The 25,154-nt window shown below is 38.9% G+C and overlaps 1 protein-coding gene and 1 long non-coding RNA gene across 2 annotated transcripts in view; one reads left to right on the top strand and one right to left on the bottom strand.

Annotated features, from left to right (window-relative positions):
- LOC309474003 overlaps window positions 1–25,154 on the top strand; it is a 247,693-nt gene that overhangs the window by 209,067 nt on the left and 13,472 nt on the right. The gene's annotated exons all lie outside the window — the stretch shown is intronic.
- plxna1b (plexin A1b) overlaps window positions 18,477–25,154 on the bottom strand; it is a 170,842-nt gene continuing 164,164 nt past the window's right edge. The window contains exons 28-31 of the mRNA XM_082136279.1: window positions 23,163–23,332; window positions 22,864–23,076; window positions 21,473–21,623; window positions 18,477–21,388 (exon numbers count right to left, since the gene is read on the bottom strand). Of these exons, the coding sequence (XP_081992405.1) occupies window positions 21,293–21,388; window positions 21,473–21,623; window positions 22,864–23,076; window positions 23,163–23,332 (630 nt within the window). The 3' untranslated portion in view covers window positions 18,477–21,292. The remainder of the gene's footprint in view (window positions 21,389–21,472; window positions 21,624–22,863; window positions 23,077–23,162; window positions 23,333–25,154) is intronic.

Genomic DNA, 25,154 nt, shown 5'->3' with positions numbered 1-25,154 from the left:
TAGGGCTTCATGCTGATTATCCAGAGTAAACAGTCTTTCATGGCTTTCGTGCTGCGTTAGTTTAAAACACAGAATATACAGCAGAATCATGTTACCATGGAGACCGAGACGTTCCATGCAGTTTCTCCTGCATTGTCCTCCGCGTTTCTCTCTCGCTTCTTCAGATCAGGAGGATTCAGCAGTCTGACAGTCCAGTCTCGTTCTGCAGAGAGAGAGAGAGAGCGAGGAAATACGCAATACGGTTTATGAAGTAGATGGAAACACAAGATGGCACTTTACATGAATGACTGTTTTATCTTTGATTAAAAAAAAAAAAACACTTTGGTAACACTTTCTATGAAGTGTGAAATGGTATATTCAACGTATACAGCAATTCAAATCATACAAAATTATTACAATTTTGACTTTATTGAAATGCAATACATTGAAAATGTAATGTTTGTTCTAAAACTAGCTGACCTCTGAGTGATTGCTGAAATTAGGCTGATTATAAACTAATGATACACATTCAGTTATGTTTATTGCCAGAAAATAATGAAATCACACATCAGTGTTTCAAACTGTTCATACATGATGAAATGTTTGGTAACAGTGCTGCAAAAATGGCAAACATTATAAAATATAAGAAAAAAAAAATTTCAACTTCTCAGGAATAATTAACAAATGAATGAATTGGCAACCTTTATGGCATTGACCTTTCCAGTATGAGCAACCACTGCTAATGGAGCATCTAAGGCATTAAAGTCACCCTGTGGTATAAAAATCAAGTTTGTAATATACTGTATATGAGTCCATATTGTAGTCAGTTACTTTCAGACAAAACCTGCGCTCACTTTCTCCCTCCCATCTTTCCTCTGCCGTGTCATCTTCTCTTCCCTCACCCTCACAATTCTCATCTCTGGATGTGAATACAGCAACGGATACCTTATACTCCATCTTAACTTCTTCTCTAGACAACATCTGCCCTCTCTCCTCCAGGCCAGCACGTGCTACTCCCTCTAACCCCTGGTTATCTGAGGTTCTTCGTGAACCCCGGACCGAACTCAGGGCGGCGGAGAGGAAATGGCGCAAATCTAAAGACACATCTGACCTGAGTATGTATCAATCTCTCCTCTCTTCCTTTTCTGTGGATGTTCATGCAGCGAAATTTTCATAATTCCACAACAAGATCAACAGCGCCTCTAACACACGATCACTCTTCAAGACATTCAACTCTCTCCTCTGTCCACCTCCACCACCACCCATCTCCTCGTTAACTGCTGATGATTTTGCTAACTTCTTCACCAACAAAACAACAACTATCAGCAGTCAGTTCTCAGCTCCACACACACAGGAACCCAGACCAACCTCGCCCACAGCCAATATCCCTCTCTCCTCCTTCTCTCCACTAACCGAGGAAGTAGTATCTAAACTTCTCCTCTCCAGTCATCTTACCACCTGCCCTCTAGACCCCATCCCCTAACACCTTCTACAAGCCATCTCTCCCACACTTCTACCAGCACTCACACACATCATCAACTCATCCCTCCATACTGGCATTTTCCCCACAGCATTCCAGCAGGCTCGGGTAACTCCACTGCTTAAAAGACCAACATTAAACACATCACTCGTAGAGAATTGCAGACCTGTCTCTCTCCTACCATTCATTGCAAAAACACTTGAACGAGCTGTTTTCAACCAAGTAACATCTTTCCTATCTCTGAACAACCAGCTGGATGTCAACCAATCCGGCTTCAAGAAAGGGCATTCAACCGAGACTGCATTACTGTCGGTCACAGAAGCCCTACGGATCGCAAAAGTTGCTTCCAAATTCTCAGTTCTCATTCTCCTGGATCTGTCTGCTGCCTTTGACACTGTGAATCATCAGATCCTTCTGTCCACCCTCTCATCTCTGGGCATCACAGGTACTCCTCTCCACTGGTTTGAGTCCTTTCTCACAGGTAGGTCCTTCAGGGTCGCATGGAGAGGCGAGGTATCCAGAGCACATCAACTGACCACAGGGGTTCCTCAGGGTTCAGTGCTGGGACCCCTCCTCTTCTCCATCTACACCACATCACTGGGACACATCATACAGGGCACATGGTTTCTCCTACCACTGCTATGCTGATGACACACAGCTCTTCCTCTCATTTCAACCAGATGATCCCACAGTAGCTGCACGAATCTCAAGCTGTCTGGCGGACATCTCGACATGGATGAAGGAACATCACCTGCAGCTCAACCTGGCAAAGACTGAGCTTCTCATCCTCCCTGCCAATCCATCTCTACAACACGACTTCACTATCCAGCTAGATTCAGCATCAATCACCCCATCAAGGTCGGTCAGAAATCTTGGAGTAATATTGGATGACCAGCTGACCTTACAAAGACAGCTCGATCATGCAGGTTTGCACTACACAACATCAGGAAGATCAGGCCTTTCCTAACTGAGCATGCAACACAACTTCTCGTCCAGGCCCTGGTCATAGGCTTGACTACTGCAATGCTCTTCTGGCTGGATTTCCATCATGTGCAACTAAACCTCTACAAATGATTCAGAACGCTGCAGCTCGTCTCGTCTTCAACAAGCCCAAAAGGGCCCCCGTCACTCCTCTGTTCATCTCTCTGCGCTGGCTACCACTCGCTGCTCGCATCAAGTTCAAGCAATTGACGTTTGCTTACAGATCTACCACAGGCTCAGCTCCCTCCTACTTTCACTCGCTCCTATGAGTCTACATCCCTACCAGAAGCCTACGATCGGTCAGTGAGCGACGTCTCACAGAGAGCCACAAAATCACTTTCCAGAACATTCTCATTCACGGTTCCATGCTGGTGGAATGATCTCTCCACCCTCATCCGGGATGCAGAATCCCTGACAACATTCAAAAGACAACTGAAAACTCATCTCTTTCGTGAGCATCTCTTTTTTCCTTTTCCTTTAATCCTCCCTTGTCTGGCGTATGCTACTCTGAGCAATGCCTGACCTTTCTATTTTTAGCACTTCTTGCGTTGTTTTTGCCTCTTCACGATGACTCGCTTAATTTAGTCCTAATTTGTAAGTCGCTTTGGACAAAGGCATCTGCTAAATGACTAAATGTAAATGTAATATTGTTTATACGTCTATATGGTGTTTTTAATATGCTTTAAGACAAACCATGTGTAAATTGGTTTACACTCCCTCCTACTTTCACTCACTCCTACAAGTCTACATCCCTACCAGAAGCCTTCGGTCGGTCAACGAGCGACGTCTCGTGGTCCCATCACAGAGAGCCAAAAAATCACTTTCCAGAACATTCTCATTCACAGTTCCATGCTGGTGGAATGATCTCCCCACCGGCATCCGGAATGCAGAATCCATGACAACATTCAAAAAAGAGCTGAAAACTCTTCTCTTCCGTGAGCACTTAACCTCATAAAATTAAAAAAAAAAAAAAATATATATATATATATATATATTCCTGTAAATTCTCGCTTATCGGGCTTATGCTACTCTGAATAATGCCTGAACTTCGTATTTTGAGCACTTCTTGCGTTGTTTTTTGCCTCTTCACGATGACTTGTAAGTCGCTTTGGACAAAAGCGTCTGCTAAATGACTAAATGTAAATGTAAATTCATAAGTCGACAGCATTGCAGAGTATTTTGTCCTTAAAACTGCAGTGAACCAAAGACAGTCTCAAAAACACGGTTTGAAATCGCTGGTGTTTCTGACGTCACAAACTGGTAACCAATCAGATCAACGTTTGATTGTCAATGAGTGGATCTCTGAGCTGAGTGAGTGAGTGGATATTCCTTTCACTTTCCTATTACTTTGCATATTCATAGGATCATATTCATAGGAATATATTTATATTCACATATACTAAATGAGGCAAGGGTGTAGAGTTACATTCAAGATATTTTAAGGCATGAATAATTTGTTTTCAAGGAAAAAACTTTTAAATATGTAATTTTGGTGATCAAAGATGAGTTTTAAGGGATAAAATGATTGACTACAGGGGGACTTTAAAAATAAATGGTGTGAGTTAACAACTGAAACTGATGTAGGGATGGGTGATGTAACATTAATCAGTCACACATGCTGTGCGCTCGTTAATTACCTGTTATTTTAAAACCTCAGTCCAGTAACTAGTAATTACTAGTACTGTAGAAATAGACTAATCAGAAAATATTAGCAAAAACTGCTGAACCGAAGCCCAGCCTAGGTTAGCCTATGCGTTAATCCGCCCCTGTGTGTGACTATTAATGATTTAAAGATTTAAATCCCATACTGTAGTTTTTTAGTAGAAGGTGACAATTTAAAGCTTTCTGCGCAGAAAACATGCTGTCCATCTCTCTCTCAAACTCGACACTGCTTTACCGTGACCTTCAGAAACTACAGTATCAACTGAATCCTTTATGTGATGCTGCTTTGAAAAGCTTCAGAATGAGTCGGCAATGAGATTCACGTCAGAGTCCTGCACGGGTCCATTTTTGGAGACCCGCCCCCGCCCGTACCCGCTAAGTCCAGCACCAGATCCGACCCGTCACCCGTGATCATATCAAAATTAAATCCGCACCCGCCCAGACCCGTTAATATTTGGCCCGTTACCCGACCCGTGCCCGCGATAAACCACACAGGTGACGCGTTCATGTAACATAAGGGTGCGCTGCCAATAACGCACCTAAAACTGTCACAAAGAACTGGGAAAAGTAATGATTATTAATAGGCCTGTCAAATATATCAATGAGACATTTCAATTGTTTATTAATAAGCAAGTGTGTTCTGTGTCAAAGATGACGATGCTGACTCGCGATCTTCACAGTAGTGAATGCGCCAGAAAGAAATGCACATTTCATACGGATTATAAGCAGAGAACAGTCTGTTTTCATTCGTTTTGAATTGTTTTGTTTAAAAGTACACATTTCATGCTTTCTATTTCTCAGGTCTGTGAGGCAAGTAGCTTATACGATGAGTTTCGGTCAGTAACGTGCGGTGAAATCTTGTCATGGGTAGGCTTGCAATTCTGACTTTATAACATGCAATTGCGACTTTATTTCACGCAATTGCGACTTTATTTCACGCAATTCTGACTTTATATCTCGCAATTCTGACTTTATATCTCGCAATTCTGACTTTATTTCACGCAATTCTGACTTTATATCTTGCAATTGTGAGAAATAATGACAGAATTGTGAGATAAAAAGTCGCAATTATTTTTTAAAATGTTTTATTCTGTGGCAGAAACAAGCTTCCATACCTCCTGGCCTCTTCCTCCCATCCATCCTCCCTGACTCGTACCGTTACGGTAGGGCCGGCCCAGCTATCGGTAGGCGCCGGCGGTGCCGTAACCTACCTGAGAAAACGTTTTGGAAAAGACGGGCTATGGACCCAACCAACTCTATAGGAGGGGAGGGGAGAACTCCCTCACATGGTACAACCCATGCAGAGGCTGCGCGCTGCGGTGTCAGAATGCGGAACGTGTGTAGCCTAATGTAACTAACGTGACAAATGTGAAAAAAAAATGAAAAAAATTCAAAGTGAAGCGGCCCACCGGGAATTCTCCCTATTCTCCCGATTACCCACCCCGGGCCTGTTGACAGCCAACGCTAGGCGCCGCTAGATGCTAAGTATCGGGAAGCGCGGATTGAGTGAGACCGAGTGGATCACGTGACATGAACAAGCTCGGTCTCTGCCTCAATGTTGATCATTCAAGACAGCATGAGAACTGACTGCGCATGCGCAAATCTACGTAAACTACGTTCTATGGACCAAAGAGGCACTGCTAACCTCTGCCTCAATGGCCATGGCCTTGAATTTTTTGCATGAAACAATGGTTTTAGGAGCAAACAATGGCAAAATGAGTATATTAAATGTGTATTCCTGAACATTTTTGTTACAAAAATGTATATTTGGAATAAAAAAAATGCAATTAATAATGTGGTGAATTAATAAATCTCTTTTTATATTTATTACAATTAATAAATGTAATGTCAACATTTCCTTTGGTGAGGCACTGCCTACCCTGCCTACCCTGACCACACGTCCCTGGTTTCGGTTCATTTAAGAGACGATCAGTTCACGCGCGGGCGCCTCCGGCCGTGTCCTGATAATATTGCCTGCCTGCTATATTTACTTATTTATTAAATCCATGAATTTGGTAGATGAAACATTGATAAAAATGAAGATACAATTAATTCAAAACGAAATTCACTTTAAAGAAAGGCTTAACAAACTTAATGAAGTGATCAAAATCATGTCTGCCCACTCCATTTGTCTCACGATATTCGGGATCATCTTATCTTATTCATGCTTTTCACTTTTCATATAATCAACATGAAATAAAAAAAAAAAGTATATTATTTTATTTAAACATGAATATGAAACTAAATCGTTTTTTAATGACTGGGCTACAACACACAGGCCTATTAGCCTACAGTACAGAGAAATTTAATGTCGCAACTTGGTCGGACTAAAAGGGGAGACATTTTTTTTTATTGTGTCGGTCCTAAACTGACAGGGTCGGTCGGGTTACGGCAAACAAGAATATTTTTAAGGATGGCCTGACTAAAACACATATTTGCGTATGTGTAATGCTGGTAATTTAGACATACAAAATATTGTAAATTTTTTCATCCGCTACCCGCCCGCAAGGAGTTCATTATCCGCCCGCGTCCCCACCCGTGAATTTTAGGAATGTCACAATCCACCCGTTTTAGCCACTTTTATGCGGGTACCCGCGGATATCCGCGGGTACCCGACCCGTTGCAGGACTCTGATTCACGTTATATACAACAAAAGATGAAGATCCACGATGAAGGATCTGAGCACTGAATAAAGTTTTCAGTACTGAGTTCTGATCTATTACCACAGTATATTTGAGTCTCTTTACAGAGCATTACTTCTAGTGTACCGTGTCAGAGAGAAACAACAATTCTGGAAGACATGCTTTTCATCTTCTCGTTGAAGAAACTGTTTTTAGGGATTAAGTATAAACCCGTTAACACAGATAGAAGCAAACTACATTACCCACAATCCTTGAGTTCTATCCACCAATCAGAAGTCTGTTACAATGGAAACACAGAAAAAATTATATGCACACACTCTAAGAACCTTATGAAGACTTTCAGATCAATATTGTCATTTGAGTATTATTGTATTGCTATTACTGATTTGATTAATTACCTTTTTCCTTCACTGTGTTATATTCTAGCTTTGAATATAAAAAGGAATGGTTCACCAAAAACAGCATATACTGTCATTATATTCTCATATTGCACATTATGTGACCACAAAATTTTGAGTGATAAATGTCATGTGACTAATCACACTCGAGCTGCAGGAGAATTACATCATGTCAACACTGATTGGCTACTCTATGTAGAAACAGTTTCAGGAAATCATCAGTATCTGTGACGCTTGGCAGGGAAGAACATTAAACGAAGGCAGGAAGAACATGAGCTTGTGAATTATGAATCCTGAAGGTTAATGAAAAGTGTGGCTTCTTTCCGCCCCCATCATTAATAAGACACATGGCCTGAGGAAAACAGGAGATGTGTGCGGATTATACAGTACATACTCACTACCGGACACTATATACTGGATAACGCCTACTATCTTTATAAAGAAAAGTCAGTGTGTTAAACTTTACAATTAACTGAGTGATGTCCGATAATTATTTGCAGTAATTAATAATTAAAAAAAAAATAGTTAGATTGCATTTTTTATTTGCTTTTGTGTAAAATTACAACAACTTTTGGCAGTCTGATCAAATAAGTTCCACTGTAGTCAATAATTGTATCCCTTAAAAATCTTTGATAACCAAAATGACACATTTAAATGTTTTTCCTTGATTTTTTTTTTTTTTTGTCATGCCTTAAAATACCTTAAATCTAACTCGACACCCTTGCCTCATTTAGTATGCACGGTTCTATGAATATGCAAATGAGCCCCACCTCCACTCACTCACTCACTCAGCTCAGAGATCCACTGGTTGACGATCACACGTTGATCTGATTGGTTACAAGGTAGTTTGTGACGTCAGAAACACCAGCGATTTCAAAGCGTGTGTTTGAGACTGTCTTTGGTTCACTGCAGTTTTAAGGAGGAAATACTCAGCAATGGTGTCGACTTATGAATTTACACATGCTTTGTCTTAAAGCGTATTAAAAACACCACATAGACACATAAACAACATTAAAAGCTGGATTTTCACCACAGGGGGACTTTAACAATCACAAGTATGATCACTTTGGTTCAAGGAAGAGACAAGGAAAAGTTGTCAATGGTTGTGTTCGTAATGGCACACTAACATACTACTCTTAGTATTTATGCAGTCAACAAATGCACCGAGAGACATCGAAAGGAAACTGAAAAAGAGAAAGAACAGATTCTCATGTTGAAATAGACACAGGACTAAAGCGGATCTGAGCCTATCATCAGGGGCCTCATGTACAAAGACTTGCGTTGAATTCATACTAAAACATTGCGTACGGACAAAGCTGTAAATGTGCGTACGCACAAAAAAACCCAGATGTATGAATCTCTGCGTACGAAGGATCCCACGCATATTCTCTTTGTACATCCCAATTAACGTAAAATTGAGCGCACATGCACGAGCACAACGCCCCACCCAGTCTCCTCCCTTAATTCAATTAATTTAAATATGGTAATGAGTCCACTTTGGCAAAAGAAAACAGTAAGAAAATGGCGGCAAGAAACGAAACTTTTCAGAGAGTGAATAGGTGCTACTATCGGAGGTAGAAACGAAAAAAAAAAATGTATTTGGAACTTTGTCCTCCGGAATTAATAACAAAAGGAAAAAATATGAGTGGGAGAGTTTGGCTGATGCCGTCAATGCGGTGGGATCTGAAAGTCGCACTGTAGAGTAGACTGAGTACAGTTGAGACACTTTTTGCGTTTTGATTTTTCACACAAAAATAGACACTGAAAAGAAGTGAATTTCCACATGACACGCCACATGACATTTCATTAGCATATAGCATATCAATCAATAATACCCACAAGTAGTTTATATTTTCCACAATTAGCTCATAAAAATATGGTGCTTTTTGTCTCAACTTTGTCTCAACTGTACCCATATCATGTGGTACAGTTGACATATATTTATAGTTTATACATATATAGTATTTATATTTATATTTATACATATATAGTTGAGACAGTGCATGGTACAGTTGAGACACCCCATTTTTAATGATGTAAAGGTAACTAACCATTCATTGTAAATAAATAAAAAATAAAGACAAATAAAGAAAATAACAATTGGGCAACATTTTTGTTTATTCATCCATTTATATTCATTCACTTTATTTAAATTAGCACTGGTTAAAATGTATAAAGCAGGAACAAGATATGTAACAATATTTATTAATAATACACAGTTTAAATATCACAAATATCACATTTTATTTTCATTTGCATCCTATGCTGGCTAATTACGGCGTTTAACCTGTTATCATAATAACACTGAACAACTAAACAATGTGTTTCCTAATAGAGCTCTATCGGGGGTACAGTAGATATGTCTCAACTATCCCCGCTGGACACCTCGCACATTTCTCTAGATTTTGCAATTACCTTGCATGACACAATACCATGAAATACAGAATAACGTTTGTGGTGATACCAGTTACGTTTAACAGTCACATAAGGATAATAAGCTATTCATTGTAGAGAGTGCATGGTGAAGTGAACATCATATCTTAGAAAAAAAAAACTTTCCCCGATATCTTCGGATCGGAGATGCGTCCGTTGTTCAAATTTCCCACGATCAAAGAGGACACTAATACGCACGTGCACAGCAAAAATCACAACTTGTGCTTGCTGCGAACGCGTTATTTAAGGTGTCTCAACTGTACACGTCTCAACTGTAGCCTACACAGTCTACCCTAAATGACCTTAAAAATAATTTTTTTTCTTTTGATATAAAGGTCTGATATAAAGGTGGACATTACACCAAAGCTGTCATTGCCATAGACTAAGGGTTGTATCAATTTGCATATGCTTTTATATGTTCTTACTTAATTGCAAAATTGATAGAATATTCCCATAAGGCTCGACAATATATGTCAATTATTTTATAAATTGCAAATTAATAGCAATGCTTCCCACAGGTGGTGGTGCGATAGACTTGTAGAACAATTGGTTGTGTAATGTTTGCAACTTCACTTCATTGCCTGTAAGAGTCGCCAACGGACAAAAACAATGAGAAATGTACGTACGCCAGATATGAAATTGGCGTGGAGGAACGCACATTCTCGCGTTAATTTCACTGTTAGTACATACGACCGTGAGCGTGAAAGCTGGCGTACGCAACGTTTTTGTGCGTACGCAAGATTGATACATGAGGCCCCAGGTCTTCTGTCTCGGTCAGAAGTGTGATTCCCGACTCGACTGCCCTCTCATAATTAATTAAACACACAGAGCTTGTTTCTCATCTGTAACGTTGCCAAGTGTGTTGTGAGCTTATCTGCAGGTCATTTGGAACAGCTCAACGATGGCTCCTTTCCAAACCCCACCTAGACAACTACCTCCAAAGTGTGCATGCAAGTCACTGATCTACAAACAACAACTCTGTACACACATAGATATGACTCAATATATTATGCCAATGTAACTAATTTTATACATGCATCAGATTTTGAACAAATGGATCAAATTTTTATTAATTGCAAAATGATGACGTGGAAAATTGAAAACCAAATTGAATTTCTGCCCGTCATATCCATCAACATGCTTGCATTTCTGGCATTAAGTCTGTTCCAAAAGGTATCATATTAAAATGCCTCATACACAGACAGACAGGTTTTGGATCAGATCTCGAGTTGAGGAGTTTAAGATTTAATGCTTGACATGGTGAAGCAGGTTCAGCACAACGATAGGACATTAGCCAACACAGGGTTTAGGTGAACACAGGTGAGCAGGAGAACACAATCAGACATGATGCTCTCCTCTGGCTTTCTCCAAGCCATCTTCATCCAGGGAATCACTCGCCAGGCTCTGGCAGAGCGTATGAGCGTTACTCATCCAATAGGAACGGGCATTTGATATTGGTGTTGAAAATCTGCCTGTTCTCCGGCACTGGGTTTTAGCAATCCAGCCTTATACCAGTTTACAGGGCAGATGATGTTACGTAAAGGAATAATTCAGCCAGAAATAAAGTTTTTCCAAACTGAATTTCTTCTGGCTTAAAAAAAAAGCACTATTTTTTAAGTTCTATCACAAAGGGGAAAAAAAACTTGTGTAATTTTTGTTGTCTTCTGAAGCCACACGATAGCCTTGTGTCAGAAATATGGAAATACACAATGAAATTATTTGCCGAATCTTTCCCTCCCTCATTTCAGATGATATCAAGGCACATCCCACCAGGTTCAATATCAATGAGGAGATACGCAAGAACCAATGCCATTTAATATAACAGGTTCTCGATATCATCGGTTCATCAAATGTCACTGGTTCTTGCATGTCTCTTTATTGATGTCAAACATTCTGCAATCTAATTTCTTTTGTGTGAAATAAAACGTAGAGTGAATGATGACATTTTAAATTGAACTCATTCACTAAATAATGGCAAATACCTCTGAAACTGCTAATGTCAGATCGATGAAGAATAGTAGATATTTTGCCAAATTAACCCAGAATACATTTTGATTCAAACCATACTATTCTACCCTGCAGAACGCAGATGTGTTGAGAAGAAAACTGATTCAGTGGGCACAGATTCTCATCATATGCTATGCTTGGATGTAGAGGGGAAAACTTTCTGCAATACAAAAATACACCTCCGATATGTTTGATTCCACTCACTGTATTTTAAAGTATTTGATTTGATTTGGTGGGTGGTTTGCCTGAGATCATGAGAATATTGTGTTTGATCATGCCATCCAACACCTGAGACCCTTCGGCCCACGGACCGCCCACAGTCTGTTCACGGACATCTGACATTGCACACAAAAATGGTAGTTCAAATATAATAAGTTTCCTTACGCAACTTCCAGGTGTCAGGGTTCACCAGACCGCCTAGAAAGAGTCACATTTACAAGGCACCTGGATGATCAAATGAGTGCTTTTGAGTAATAACTAATGCCATCAAACAATGATGCAAGACCATCAATGAATATCACTAAGTTGGTGGTGATGATGATACTTGGCAACAACTTCCCGGGAATACACAAAACTTCACAGGGATGAACACTCTTCTCCACGGTCTGCAGAGATCAGCTGAACGCCTGGAGTCGGAGTGGGTTTGGGTTGGTGAAAGAAGAGCGTCACCACACACCAGAACACCTCCAGACGCTGGAGGCTGAGAAACCACGAGAGAACATCAACAACAAGCTTGTGCTAATGGACACGTTTCAGACACTGGTGTAGACTTGTGCTGGTCATCAAATCAGGCATTAGCATTAAGAGCAAACCAATGCCAGTCAGTCAAAAACACCTTGGTCTGACATGATGGAAGAACCGCACCAATATTTAGTGGCCTTGACAACACGACAAAATGTCCCTTCCTGACACATATGTGGTTGGATGGCGTTTTAACACATGCCTGGCTATTTTCATGGCAAGTAACAATAAAAGAGCAATTTAAAAGGCTTTTAAAGTTTGATATGAAAAGAAAATTTGGATTCAGGGCTGACGTTCCTAAGAACTAAATGTTCCTAGAAGAGAACTAAAACTGCACAATTTAATAAAATAGGTTTAGGAAATACCGGAGTGAGAAACTGGCATGAGAGGCATAGCGGTGGATATTCATTTATTAAATAATTTTTCTCCTTTTTTTGTGCTGGTTCGGTGTAAATTCTGCAGAATAGATTCAAACATAGTAAAGCGAGTTAAAAAAATCATTGCACTATTAAGTTAGATCAAATAGTAGAAATACTAAAAAGGCAGGGGAAGTAAATGACAAGTGTTTGAATTTTGTGGAAATCTGTTTCAAGAAAATTATCATCATTTTATTTTCACATTGAAAAATTATTTTAATTGAACCCATGATGGTTCTCTAATGTACAGCATTTAAATAAAACCATCAGAATTGCCCAATATCATCCACTTTCACAGGTGTGTGTGTGTGTGTGTGTGTGTGTGTGTGTGTGTGTGTGTGTGTGTGTGTGTGTGTGTGTGTGTGTGTGTGTGTGTTTTACTTGTGCTGACGACTCTGGCTCTTGTTAATCCATCCTTCAGTGCGGATGAGAGACTCGACTGCTGCTCCTCTAGGGCTTGACCTGATTGGAGGAAAAGGAAACGACATCGTGAGATAGCTGTCGAAGCGAGGCACAGGAAACGGCAGAGAGAAAACGAGAGCGGAAAATGTGGAAAAATGCAACGCATGCTGCCTTTATATGAGCAGAAAACATATTCTTCTTCCCCTCGGAGCATTCTTACATCAGTCTCATATTCATCCAAATTCAATTAAAAATTCCCCTTTCAGTTTTGAATGAAAATCTATCTGTGTAAATAGTAAATGTGTCATGGATGAACATTAAATTTAATTAAATGTAATTGAAGACAAAATTAGGCCACTTTTAACCATTTTAACATTGACATATTGAAGCAAATAATATTTAGATAAATAGACGGATGCATTTACTGATACCAGGAGAAATACAGGCACCGAACTCAGCATGAATTTGTGTAGAACACATGCACACACACACACACACACACACACACACACACACACACACACACACACACACACACACACACACAGTGCAGTTAGACTGAGAGAGTGTGTAATATGCATGATAATGCTACAGGGCCCATGAATAAGATGATGTGTCCTTGTGCAATGTCATTCCTCTTGGCTCTGGTATCAGCCAGCCGTCACACACAGGCAAACTCAGTGGTAGAAGAAAGAGAAGACATTCCAGCAGGCAGAAGACTCGCGGCAGCACGTCTTAAAACACTGTGCTGGAGATGCCGGTGGCTAAAGCAGCTCCAAGACAAAGTGCTGCGGAGAGGAAGAGCAGAATTATTCATGATACGACACAGTTTGGCCAGCAGATTTTCTCTGGGTGACTCCAAGAGAAGCAAAACTCACACCAGCGTTTTGTTTCCGCTGTTTGGAAGCGCTGGTGTTGGACTCCTCACCAAATTACCATGGTAACCACAGTCAAATGAGGGTTATGATGATTGTTTTATATTTATAAACGTGTTATTTTAACACCCTTTTAAAATGCACTTCACATTTCAGTTTAGTTTCAGGAATGCTTTTAGTAGTTGCAGTTTAGTTCTTTTATGCACATTTCTTTTTCATTTTTATATTTCAGTTTTAAGTAATTATAATTCAAGAGAAAACAACCAAACATTGAGATTAGATTTACATCTAATAGAAGCAAGAGCTTTGAGGAAAGAAGCCACATCCCTGTTTGCATAAGGTTTAATATTGTGAAAAATAGAATCAATTCAATATGCTTTTATAATAACAATGGTGACAACCAAAAGGGTGGGTTAGTATTTTAGTATTAAAGGAACCGTATGTAAGAAATTTATTTCAATGAATCATAAAATGGCCCTCATATGTCACTAGACATTAAGAAATCATGTTCATTTCAAATACTTATATCACTGACAACAGTAGTCCGGCCAGGATATTGTCATTTAAAAGTGAAGTTGCAGCCCTCGACTGATGTTGATGTTGTCATGTTGTGTTTTGGCCTGAAGCTCCACCCTCCAGCTATCTACCAATCACGAAGTCAGTAGTGTTTCGGCATCCGGGTTGCCAGCTCTGCTCTAGTTACCACAGCTGCAGCTACAAACGTGTCGGATAAAAAATGTCTAACGTTATGAAACCTAAAAGACCTCGTTATGAATCCGAAATACGTCGTGACAAAGTTCGAAATAAAACGTACTGTGTAGGACTCGTCACTTGCCATTGGAAGCTCCTTGTAGCAGCCGACGTTCCTGCTGGATCCTGAAACCTATCTGGCAACCTGGAGTCAGGGGGGAGGGGGAGGGGATACACCGCTCTACAGTCATTTGAAAGTGATTGCAGTACCAGTTTTGGCCACAATCTTACATACAGTTCCTTTAAATTCTCTATTTGTTGGTTACCATTTTTAAAAGGGGTCTCATCAACAACATGTTACATGCACAGTAAAAAAATTTAATGAATGAAATGCAGTATCCAATGCACAACTTTCAGTTGACATTAACTTGAGTATTAACATCTTCAGAATAACAAGTTAAACCAAATAGTCATTTATATGCAAAATTGAATTAAAGATGCGAAACCGCCATTAATATTTCTGAGTTGATAACTTGACACCACTAATATGCTTGCAATATGTGTTGCAAAGCACTGAATTGTGATGCATTTCATTTAGCAGTTAATATTTTTCTACAAAAAAAAAGTAAACAAGCATGTACTGTGTAGTATTCACTAAGTAGCATGCTAGTAACGCACTCTGAACAGTCTGTCTGCTTCATAAGCCAGAGACGCGAGGTTGTGATTAACACACCGGAAGAATCAAAGGACACCCCGCCTGTGGTGCCCAGTGTGTGTGGAGCATGTAAAGTGTGTGTGGAGCATGTAAAGTGTGTGTGGAGCATGTAAATCAGGCCGATTCCCACATCTACACCTCTGTGAGTCCAGATCAGAGCTGTTCACCACCTGAACCTCACAGACTCAGTTCTGGAGTCAGAACACGGTCGTTATGTACTTCAAAATCCAATCACGTATTGTCATTCAAATTTTAAGTCAATAAATAAAGTTATTTTTTTATGTTTTAATGTTATTAATGTAAAGCATGTTAACCGATGCCAAACTCCGAAGCGGACTTTCCGGGAGTCCACTGGTCCACTGGTGATGATGTGATCGTAACTGTGGCTCTCACGCTCTGCTTTCTGTGACATGGAAATCTTCTCCGGTTCATTTCCTCTGGTCAGTCAGTCGAGATCAGATGCGAGTAAAACATGAACACACTGGAGCGCTGCTGTATAGTAGAAACTAAAGCTGTAATTCTAATCGAAAGAGCCACTGAAACATTTTCTTTTTATGTTTAATACTGTTAAACTGCTAATTTAAAGCAATCTATTGTATAAAGTAGTATATCACTAAACGCGACTGAAGAGCTGAATCGCGGAGCTGGTGCAAACACATCCACATCTCTATGATCAGATGCTTTCTTCACTGCTGTTTTCTCACCGCTGGCGTATTTGTTGTGTTTATGTTGTCAGTGAGAGGAAAGTGTGCAGCGCATATAACATTCATCTAAACGCCGCTCTCAGCAGTGTGTGTGTCAGTGGGATGCTCACTAACTTATACTGTCACATATTACTGTCCTTCAAAAAAGAAATGTTTCACCCCTAAGTGAATACATGACAGAACTTAAGCGTGAGTAAATGAGAACATTACGGGAAGTGTTCCAGAGTTGAATCACTGTGTTCAGGCTGAAGGTGAGCGAGAACAGGTGCTACTGAACCCCACAGAGACGCCTGGCCCATCACTAAAGCACCCTGGGTGTGTTTCCATCACACACACACACACACACACACACACACACACACACACACACACACACACACACACACTCACCTGTGAGATCTCCTGGAGGTGTCCTGTGTCCCGCTGGAGACACGGGCACAAAACATATACTTCTGCAATTAACAGAACTTAGTTATAATGTGCTTTTCACACTTACACCCACACAGGGACAGAAATAATTTCATCTAAAAGCTCGTTGAATTTTAATACATGTAGAAACACTGAAAAAATAACAGTTCCACTGACGTCTGCTAATTAGGAAGCTTTCTGTGTGTGCATTTCAAAACTTTATCACAGTTCAAAGAACTTAGCAGCCTTTCAGAACAGCTAATCTAAAAATAAATACATTGCCACTTACCATGATCACATCATTACAAAAGTCTGTTATTTTTTTAATTTGTGTGTGTGTGTGTGTGGAATAATAACACAGGGCTGCCAACTTTAGAGTTTAGCTTGGAGAGAGCATTATGGGGGTGGGTACAGTGTACCATGATACAATGTTTACATGCTACAATTTCTGGCAAGCTAAGTTTTTTTTTATTATAGCTTGACACAAATTTCACGATTTCAATTCAATTCAATTCTTGTGATCTGATTCAATACTGACTCATTTGGATAAATATTAGGTAGGCTACACAAGATGGGCATTCATTTTTCTCACCTAATGCTGTAAACATACAGAGAGCCCTATCAGCTGGTAGTATTATTTAAGGTTAAAAATAACTCAAATTAAATATAATGCGTTTTTTATTATAACAACAACTTTATTTAATAATATAAGTACAAATATAATAAATATGTAAAATAGTACACATATTTAGCAAAATACTTATAGCTCTTTTTTCTAGCCAACTAACATGCTATATATTATGGTCATATGGCTTTCCTGAGGTAAATGTTATGTGACATGATTGTTCTCCAGCTGTTTTATTGACCTCTTTCCACGGTTGAAAAACACTGACTGATCGATATTAAGTGGAATATACATTTCGGTAAGTAAGTGCTGTATCTTTCAACATTGTTCATTCGTGTTTATCTGTCTATGGTGTTTATTTACTATTAGCTAGAGATGATCGGGTCACGTGCCGCTAGGGATCTGTCATGTCACATTTACTAGCGCCAAAACTGTATTTATTGTTTGAATTTCGTAATAGAATTGACAGAATCTGAGAGCTGAGATTTTTTTTTTATATCATATATATTTTTATATCTCTTTGCTTCGTGATTTTTGTGCGTGAGAAAATAGATGTGTGTTGTGAGAGCGTGTGACACGTGTCAATCGCGTGAGAGTCGGCAGCCCTGAAATACTGGGGAGGGAAGAAAGTCCAGAACATTTTTCATAATGAAAACTGAGGTTGTATAACTAAAAAATGACAGAGAAAAATAGAATAAAAGTAGTCTTGTGCGCTTTATTCCAAGTAGCAATGGGTATTAGCATTAGCCAAGTAGCATTTTACGCAGTTACCGGCTGAAGTTTAACATGCCATGCATCACGCAAAAACCAATGGAAATTTATATCAGTGATTCTAAAATAACAGAGTTATGGTGCTTTGCCAATTTTTGGGGGGTTGGGTACAATAGTATTGTTTTACTATTTTTCAATTAATGCAGTAGTAGGCCTATTTAAGATAAAATAGAGCAAAGAAATGTAAAATGGGGCAGATAAGTGTCATCCTGTGTCAGTGGTGGGAAAAGATAAAGAAAATCATGTGTAATACCATGGTATAACCTCTAGATGTCTGTGTAGTTCTACATAAAATACTAACTGGGTTATGCAATTTTTCAGACATAATTACTTTTATTAGGTTTTGATAAATATATCTATATGATATATATATATTTATTAGGTTTTTATATATAAAACCTAATATTATATATAGTTTACACTCGTTTTACAGTTCATCCCCTTCATTGCGGTGTTCTTTCCGTTTACATCATGCAGGTTCAACAGAAGTGATTAAAAATCTCTGATCTAAAAAGATTAAATATTTGCCATCAGAAAGACACCAGAGTTTCTTTTTTTAGCAAAAACATGTTTAATCTCTCCTTGATGCCAGTTTATTCACAAGTAGTAAATCTGCAAAATAAAAAACTAATATTTACACATGAATAGACACCAGTGACAGTCTGAGTCCTGAATCAGAATTATTCAAAGGTCTGCTATTATTTCAGTTTCACCAACAACACAAACCATCTTGCTTCATCTCTGCATTTTGTTCAGGTCTGAAGGAAAGATACTTCATTATTTTTCAGAAATTACTGGAAAGAAATGAAGCAAAAGGAGGGATGAGGTTCGAGTCTCTGTATGTGTGCTGCAATATTATTGCATGTTATCATGGTGGACCTTCATGGAGATCTTGAGTTAAAGAGCAGATAAAAGAAGAGCAGAGAACACTTGAGAAGCACCAGTTTAGACACATTTCAATCTAAGAAACACAATGACAGGATCAAAATATAAATAAATTAAAACACAATGTGATTTTTTTGTATTTTTTTTTACATGTGATTTGACATTCAGGTGTAAACATTGAAAGTCCCTGGGAAGAACCGCAAGCCAAACGTCCAGATCATCAGCAGTGAGTCCAGCAGTTCTCTGGTCAAGACATGACAAACTCAAGAGCAGAGGAAGATCCTGAGATGTTCTGAGCTCATTTTAAAGCATGTGAAGTCAAACGCGACTGATTAGAGGATTCACGGCATTCACACTGACCAGAAACAACTTCAGTCAGTGGAGACCGAGCGTGAGTTTGTGTGATACAGGATCAGATGTGTAAAGTGCAGACGTGCACCTTCACACTGACAGAACAAGCTTATTGAGTGAAGATCACGGTGAACAGATTAATGTCAGTCCAGACAAACCAGCTGAGCAAGGGGGAAGTCAAAGTTTAAACTTCAGTGTTAAGATAAAGACTATTTTCTGCTTTCTGTCTCTAGATAAAACTCTATGATGTCACTGATGATGTCACCTGATGACATCACTATCAGAACAGAGCAGGTTCATTTAGTCACAACCATGAAAATGAACCGGTTTTGAGGTTTGTTCACTCCAAGAATGATGACTTTAATCATATAATTTTAGCGAAGTGTAACGGCTCAGAGGAAATAAATAATTGGAATCACTTTCAGAGCAATTTATTTTTCCAGCTCATGAATGATAAGAACATTGACAGCCAATCAAAATGCCTTCCTATTTAAAGATTTTATTCACAGAACATATCAGAAGTGCATGCTTGGAATAAACCAAGTTATTATCCATTGGTGCGTATGCCAAAATAGTTATCGTTCTTGGTGTGAACAGACTTTTAGACTGAAATCAGCCTTAAAGACCCCATGAAACGTCCCGAAGAGAGCAGCTGTCCTGTGCTGACACATTACTCAAAACATTCGGCTCATTACTTTTAAAGCTTTTATTTAGCCATTTTAGTGGCATGTTATTGAAAAAAAAAAATCACAAATTCACCAATATGTTCAGGAAGAGAAACTGCAAATTTTAAATGCTAAACCTCTTTAATTTGGTCATTTCTTTAGGAGTACATCAGCATAATATGATGTTGATCTCACGGGGTCTTCAAGTTGAAGATGATATGAGAAACTGGTCAAAAATTCTTCAGAAGAGACTCATCGAGAGCATGGAAGATTGATTCAAGAAAATCGAGAAATCTTTCTCCACTGATACTGATGATCTCTCCGTGTCCCTGCTCGAGCCACTTCAATGCGTTATGAAGCGATGCACACTGAAACATTGGCTCGTGAATGATGGATCTCAGGTCCGAGAGGAAACAAATGATTCCAAACAAACGCCGCTCTTAATGTCCTCTTAATCCAGAGCGATTGATCAGGCTAAATCAATCAGGATTGCTCAGGTCCGTCTCGTTAAAAGACAAAAGGCCGTTTCTCTTTTCCGATCATGAAGGCTGAAGGTCTGATGAACGAGCGTCTCATCCCTCCGTATCGATACGCCACAGAAACACCGACTCATGGATCTGAAACAATTCACTCGGCCTTCTTTTCACTCGTTTATTTCAGCTCAGGCTCAGTAAACGTAGTGATTTTCTCAGAAGATGAACCGGCTGAAACACCAGGAGATAAACGAGTGTAATGATCAGACGCACGCGTGTATGAAGAGCGAGTGGGTTTGGCGTCTAAAATCAAGAGTCCGTCCTGAAGCATCTGATGAAATAGTAATTAAAGCTTTGCAGTTCAGTCAAAATAAAACATTTTTGGAAGAATTATCTCCTCTGTCATCATTTTTTTTTCATTGTAAAACAATCAGAGCACATTCCTACTTCACAAACCTTTAAACAACATTCAAATAAAACATGGCACAAGACAAGATTTTTATTCATATTTTTGTCATTTTTTTCCTTCTTTTTGTCATTGTGTAAAGTCAAATTCACCTTCGTCGCACCGCTGCGTTCGCCCGACTGAAGACGGGACAGTGTTCATGAGAGATGGAGGCAGTTGCTCGTTGATTCTGTTAACTGTGCAAATTCAGCAGAAACACAAGTGGCAAAGAGAGCGGAGAGACGCAGTCCGTAACATTTGTACAAAATAATAAAACATAGTAAACACGCAATCAGTGTCCTTTGATCCGCCGCGATCATTGGCTCGTGACACAGTCACATGACTTCATTAGAGGATCCGAACGGCCTCATTGTCTCTTCAAAACAGGAAAAGAGCGTCTTTGTCCGCGTTGTGTGAAAACGTCCACCGCACTCGACAACAAATCATCCAAAAACAACGCGGAAAACGACACCACCTAACGTTACATTCAGCGTTGTGGTTTTGTCCTCGTGTGACACACACCAGCTGACCTTGAGTCCCCCGATCAGCTGGAGAGGGCCATGGTGTCGATCACCTGCTCCAGTTTAGCCCTCAGTCTCTGCCGACGGGACTGTTCATCTCTCTCCAGCGCAGACAGGATCTGCACAGACACAAACACCAGTGAACACGTGACATGGAGAGCGCAGACGGGGCGTGCTGAGGCGCGAGGGGTTTGGTTACTCACCTCGTCCTTGTATTTGGTGATGTAGGAGAAGATTTCGTGCAGCGCGCTCATGCTGTTGAACTGACTTAAGTGCAGACGAGACTGTTCAGCCAGATACGCACTCATATCCTGATCACTGATCGCAGGCATCCGCGAGATATCAGAGTAATACCTGCGCACACACACACACGTCAGCAGATCAAACACAGCAAAACATGTTCACACAGACATCTGCTGTAATTCACACACTTTAGATCAAAGCTTCAATGATCAAAGTTACATATTCTACACTTGTACGTTCAATTATAACATCAGCATTTCTAGCACTAAAACGACTGTTATTGAATGAACTGTTTTGCATTATGTTTAATAAATGGTGGACTAGGGAGGTTGTTTAGCGTTGTGAACACTAGTCTATATAGCATGATGGACAATATACACACTACTGTTCAAAAGTTTGGGGTCAGGACGGTATCATTCTTTCATTCAGCAATGATGCTTTAAATTGATCAAAAGTGACATTTCTAATACTACAATAGATTTCCATTTCAAATTAACGTTTCTTTCTATTCATTAAAGAATCCTGAAAAATAAAACGTATCACGGTTTCCACACAGAAATGAAGCAGCAAAACTGTTTTCAACACTGATAATAATCATAAATGTTTCTTGAGCATCAAATCATCATATTAGAATGATTTCTGAAGGATCATGTGACACTGAAGACTGGAGTAATGATGCTGAAAATATAGCTTTGATCACAGGAATAAATTACACTTTACTATATATTCACATAGAAAACAGCTGATTTATATTGGAATAATATTTCACAGTTTTACCGTTTTTTTTTTTTGGACTGTATTTTTGAAATGGTGAGCACAACTGACCCCAAACTGTTAAACAGTTATATCTCTATATTATTATAGATATTCAACACACAAACTATTTAAATGTAAGAATTAAAATAGAAAAAAAAAAAAATTAACAATGTTTTTTCACTATATAAAAAAGGGGGCATAATATTGTACCAAAATAACAATACATAAACAGTACTATTTACATCATGTGTTTTTGCTAGAAAATAATTCTATTATGCCATAAATTGTTGATTCCAAATGAACTGATTCACACAAACAGACAATTTGAACTGAATCATGTAAATAAATCAAAGTGACTAAATAAATCAAACTCAACTAATGCTAGTTTTGCTACTGAAGTACAAGTCAAAGATGCTATTAAAAGTGTAGTAATACAAAAAAAATGCTTGATCAGATAAAAAGAGAAAAATCCTTGCAATTTCCACTATGTAGCTTCATTTTTATATTGCAAGCAAAAACATTGTGAATATGTGAGATATGGTCCAGCACGTGTAGATGAGGGTTAGGGTTAGGGTTATGTGCAGCCGTGTCGTACCTCTCCACCCAGTTCTTGTAGTTGGGGATGTCTTTGGCGTAGAGGAGCTTGTTGGAGGGCGAGTCTTTGCCCAGCTTGTGTTCGGATGTGGAGCAGGAGTCCATGAAGGTCTGAGCCACGACAGACAGACACGCGTCTGTGATGCTGTTCTTGTGGATGTCGAACACAAACTGAGGGTTCTTGATCACGTTCACCCAGAACCTCAGCGGCAAACTGCAGACACAGAGAAACCACGTCAGAAACCGAGAGGGCGTACAGAAGCTTTCAGTGAGCTCTCGATGTCCAGAACACACACTCACCAGTTGCTCTTCCACGTGTGCCTGACGTCGGGGTCGGAGATCACGTGTCTGTCGGCCTGCTCGTCTAAGAAGTCGAACATGTATTTGATGGCCAGAGGAAGAGCGCTGCCCCGGTGGGCTGTGCTGAAGATGGTCTCAAACAGGTCATCTACAAACTTCTGCAGTGTGCCCTGAGAGAGACAGACAGCAGTCAGTCAGTCAGTCAGTCAGTCAGTCAGTCAATCAATCAATCAATCAATCAATCAATCAATCAATCAACCAGTCAATCAATCAATCAATCAATCAATCAATCAATCAATCAATCAACTAGTCAACTAGTCAATTAGTCAATTAGTCAATTAGTCAATCAATCAATCAATCAATCAATCAATCAATTAGTCAATCAATCAATAAATCAATCAACCAGTCAATCAGTCAACCAGTCAATCAGTCAACCAATCAACCAGTCAATCAGTCAACCAATCAACCAGTCAATCAATCAATCAATCAATCAATCAATCAATCAACCAACCAGTCAATCAATCAATCAATCAATCAATCAATCAGTCAATTAGTCATTCAAATAATCAATCAATCAATCAATCAATCAATCAATCAATCAATCAATCAATCAACCACTCAATAAATCAATCGATCAATCAATCAATCAGTCAAATATATATATTTTTTTTACTGTAAATAACATTTAATCTAAACAGACTTACATGTAAAATCCATACTGTAAAATTTGTTTTGTAAACATGAAAAAGTACAAATGTTCAATGTACAAATTGTTAATCTTTGTAAAGATAAACTGTGTGTGCACAGACATAATTTCAGTTATCAGCAATAAATTCTCAACAAATTCTATATTGTAAAACTAATTTTCAAACTAATCTTTTGTAAATTGCACGGCTTTATACCTTCAAATGATATATACATTTAAAGGTATTCAAACAGATTTACAGGTAAATTCTATATTGTAAAAATGTCATTTTGTAAACAAGAAAATGTAAAATTCTTCTATGTAAACTAATTAATCTTTGCACAGATAAACAAATAATTGATTCAAAATAATTAAAAAATTATGAGCTGATGTCCACAACTTTTTTGGTGAGCATATACTTATAATGTTGGTTATAATATCAGTTATGAGCAATGAATTCTAAATAAATTCTATCTTTCAAAACTAATTTTGTAAAGATAAACGTTCAAAATTAAAATTTTGTAAACATGGAAATGTAAAATTCTTCAATGAAAAACTACATTTGTATATTTGTAAGCATAAACATGAACAATTTTGGATTCTAAATGAATCAGTTGGTATTTTGGTGATTTCTCTGAGTGTTTGTACATCTTTCTTTACAGTAATATCATTAATTGATTGGATATTCTGCTATCTAATGCAGTGACATTGAGACATGTTTAAGTGTGACTTTATTAAAGCTGCTGTGGATTCGGATGCACCTGTTCTTGAGCTCTTCGGAGCTGCTGGGAAACGTATCTGAGATGTGTACTGTCAGATGGAGACGGGAGCACAGGATGGATAAAGACCTAGTTTTTCCCAAACCGCTCAATAAGCAAAGGTCATTGGTCTAATTAAGATACAGTTCTCCGTGAGAGTGGGAGCACTGGTAAATGTTAATGAGCAACTAGTCATTCACACACAAAGGTCAACACTAACTGTCTGAGGACTTCAGCTAAGAAAATCAGACACGTGCTTCAAGAGTGAGGCAATTAGTCTGAATGTGTGTGTGTTTGTCAAGACGGAGAATATCAGTGACAGATTTCACTGTAATAAACATCCTAAACACTCTTGCTTGAGTAATGCATCAGAACTATATAGTAAACGAGTGATTTTCTCTCATTAAAAGTATGTGACTGTGGTTATAGTCAACAAACTATTAAAAACTGTTTTCAGTAATTGAAATAAAATATAAATGTAAGATAAAAAACCACTTTTTGCACCAGACTGTAAACATGCTTTCTGCTGTAAAGTTGGGCATTTTAACA

This window comes from Leuciscus leuciscus, assembly GCF_965113295.1.
Source record: "Leuciscus leuciscus genome assembly, chromosome: 14".
NCBI classification, from domain to species: Eukaryota; Metazoa; Chordata; class Actinopteri; order Cypriniformes; family Leuciscidae; genus Leuciscus; species Leuciscus leuciscus.
The sequence above is the reverse complement of the archived record's forward strand: the minus strand, read 5'-3'. Positions and strand labels throughout refer to the sequence as shown.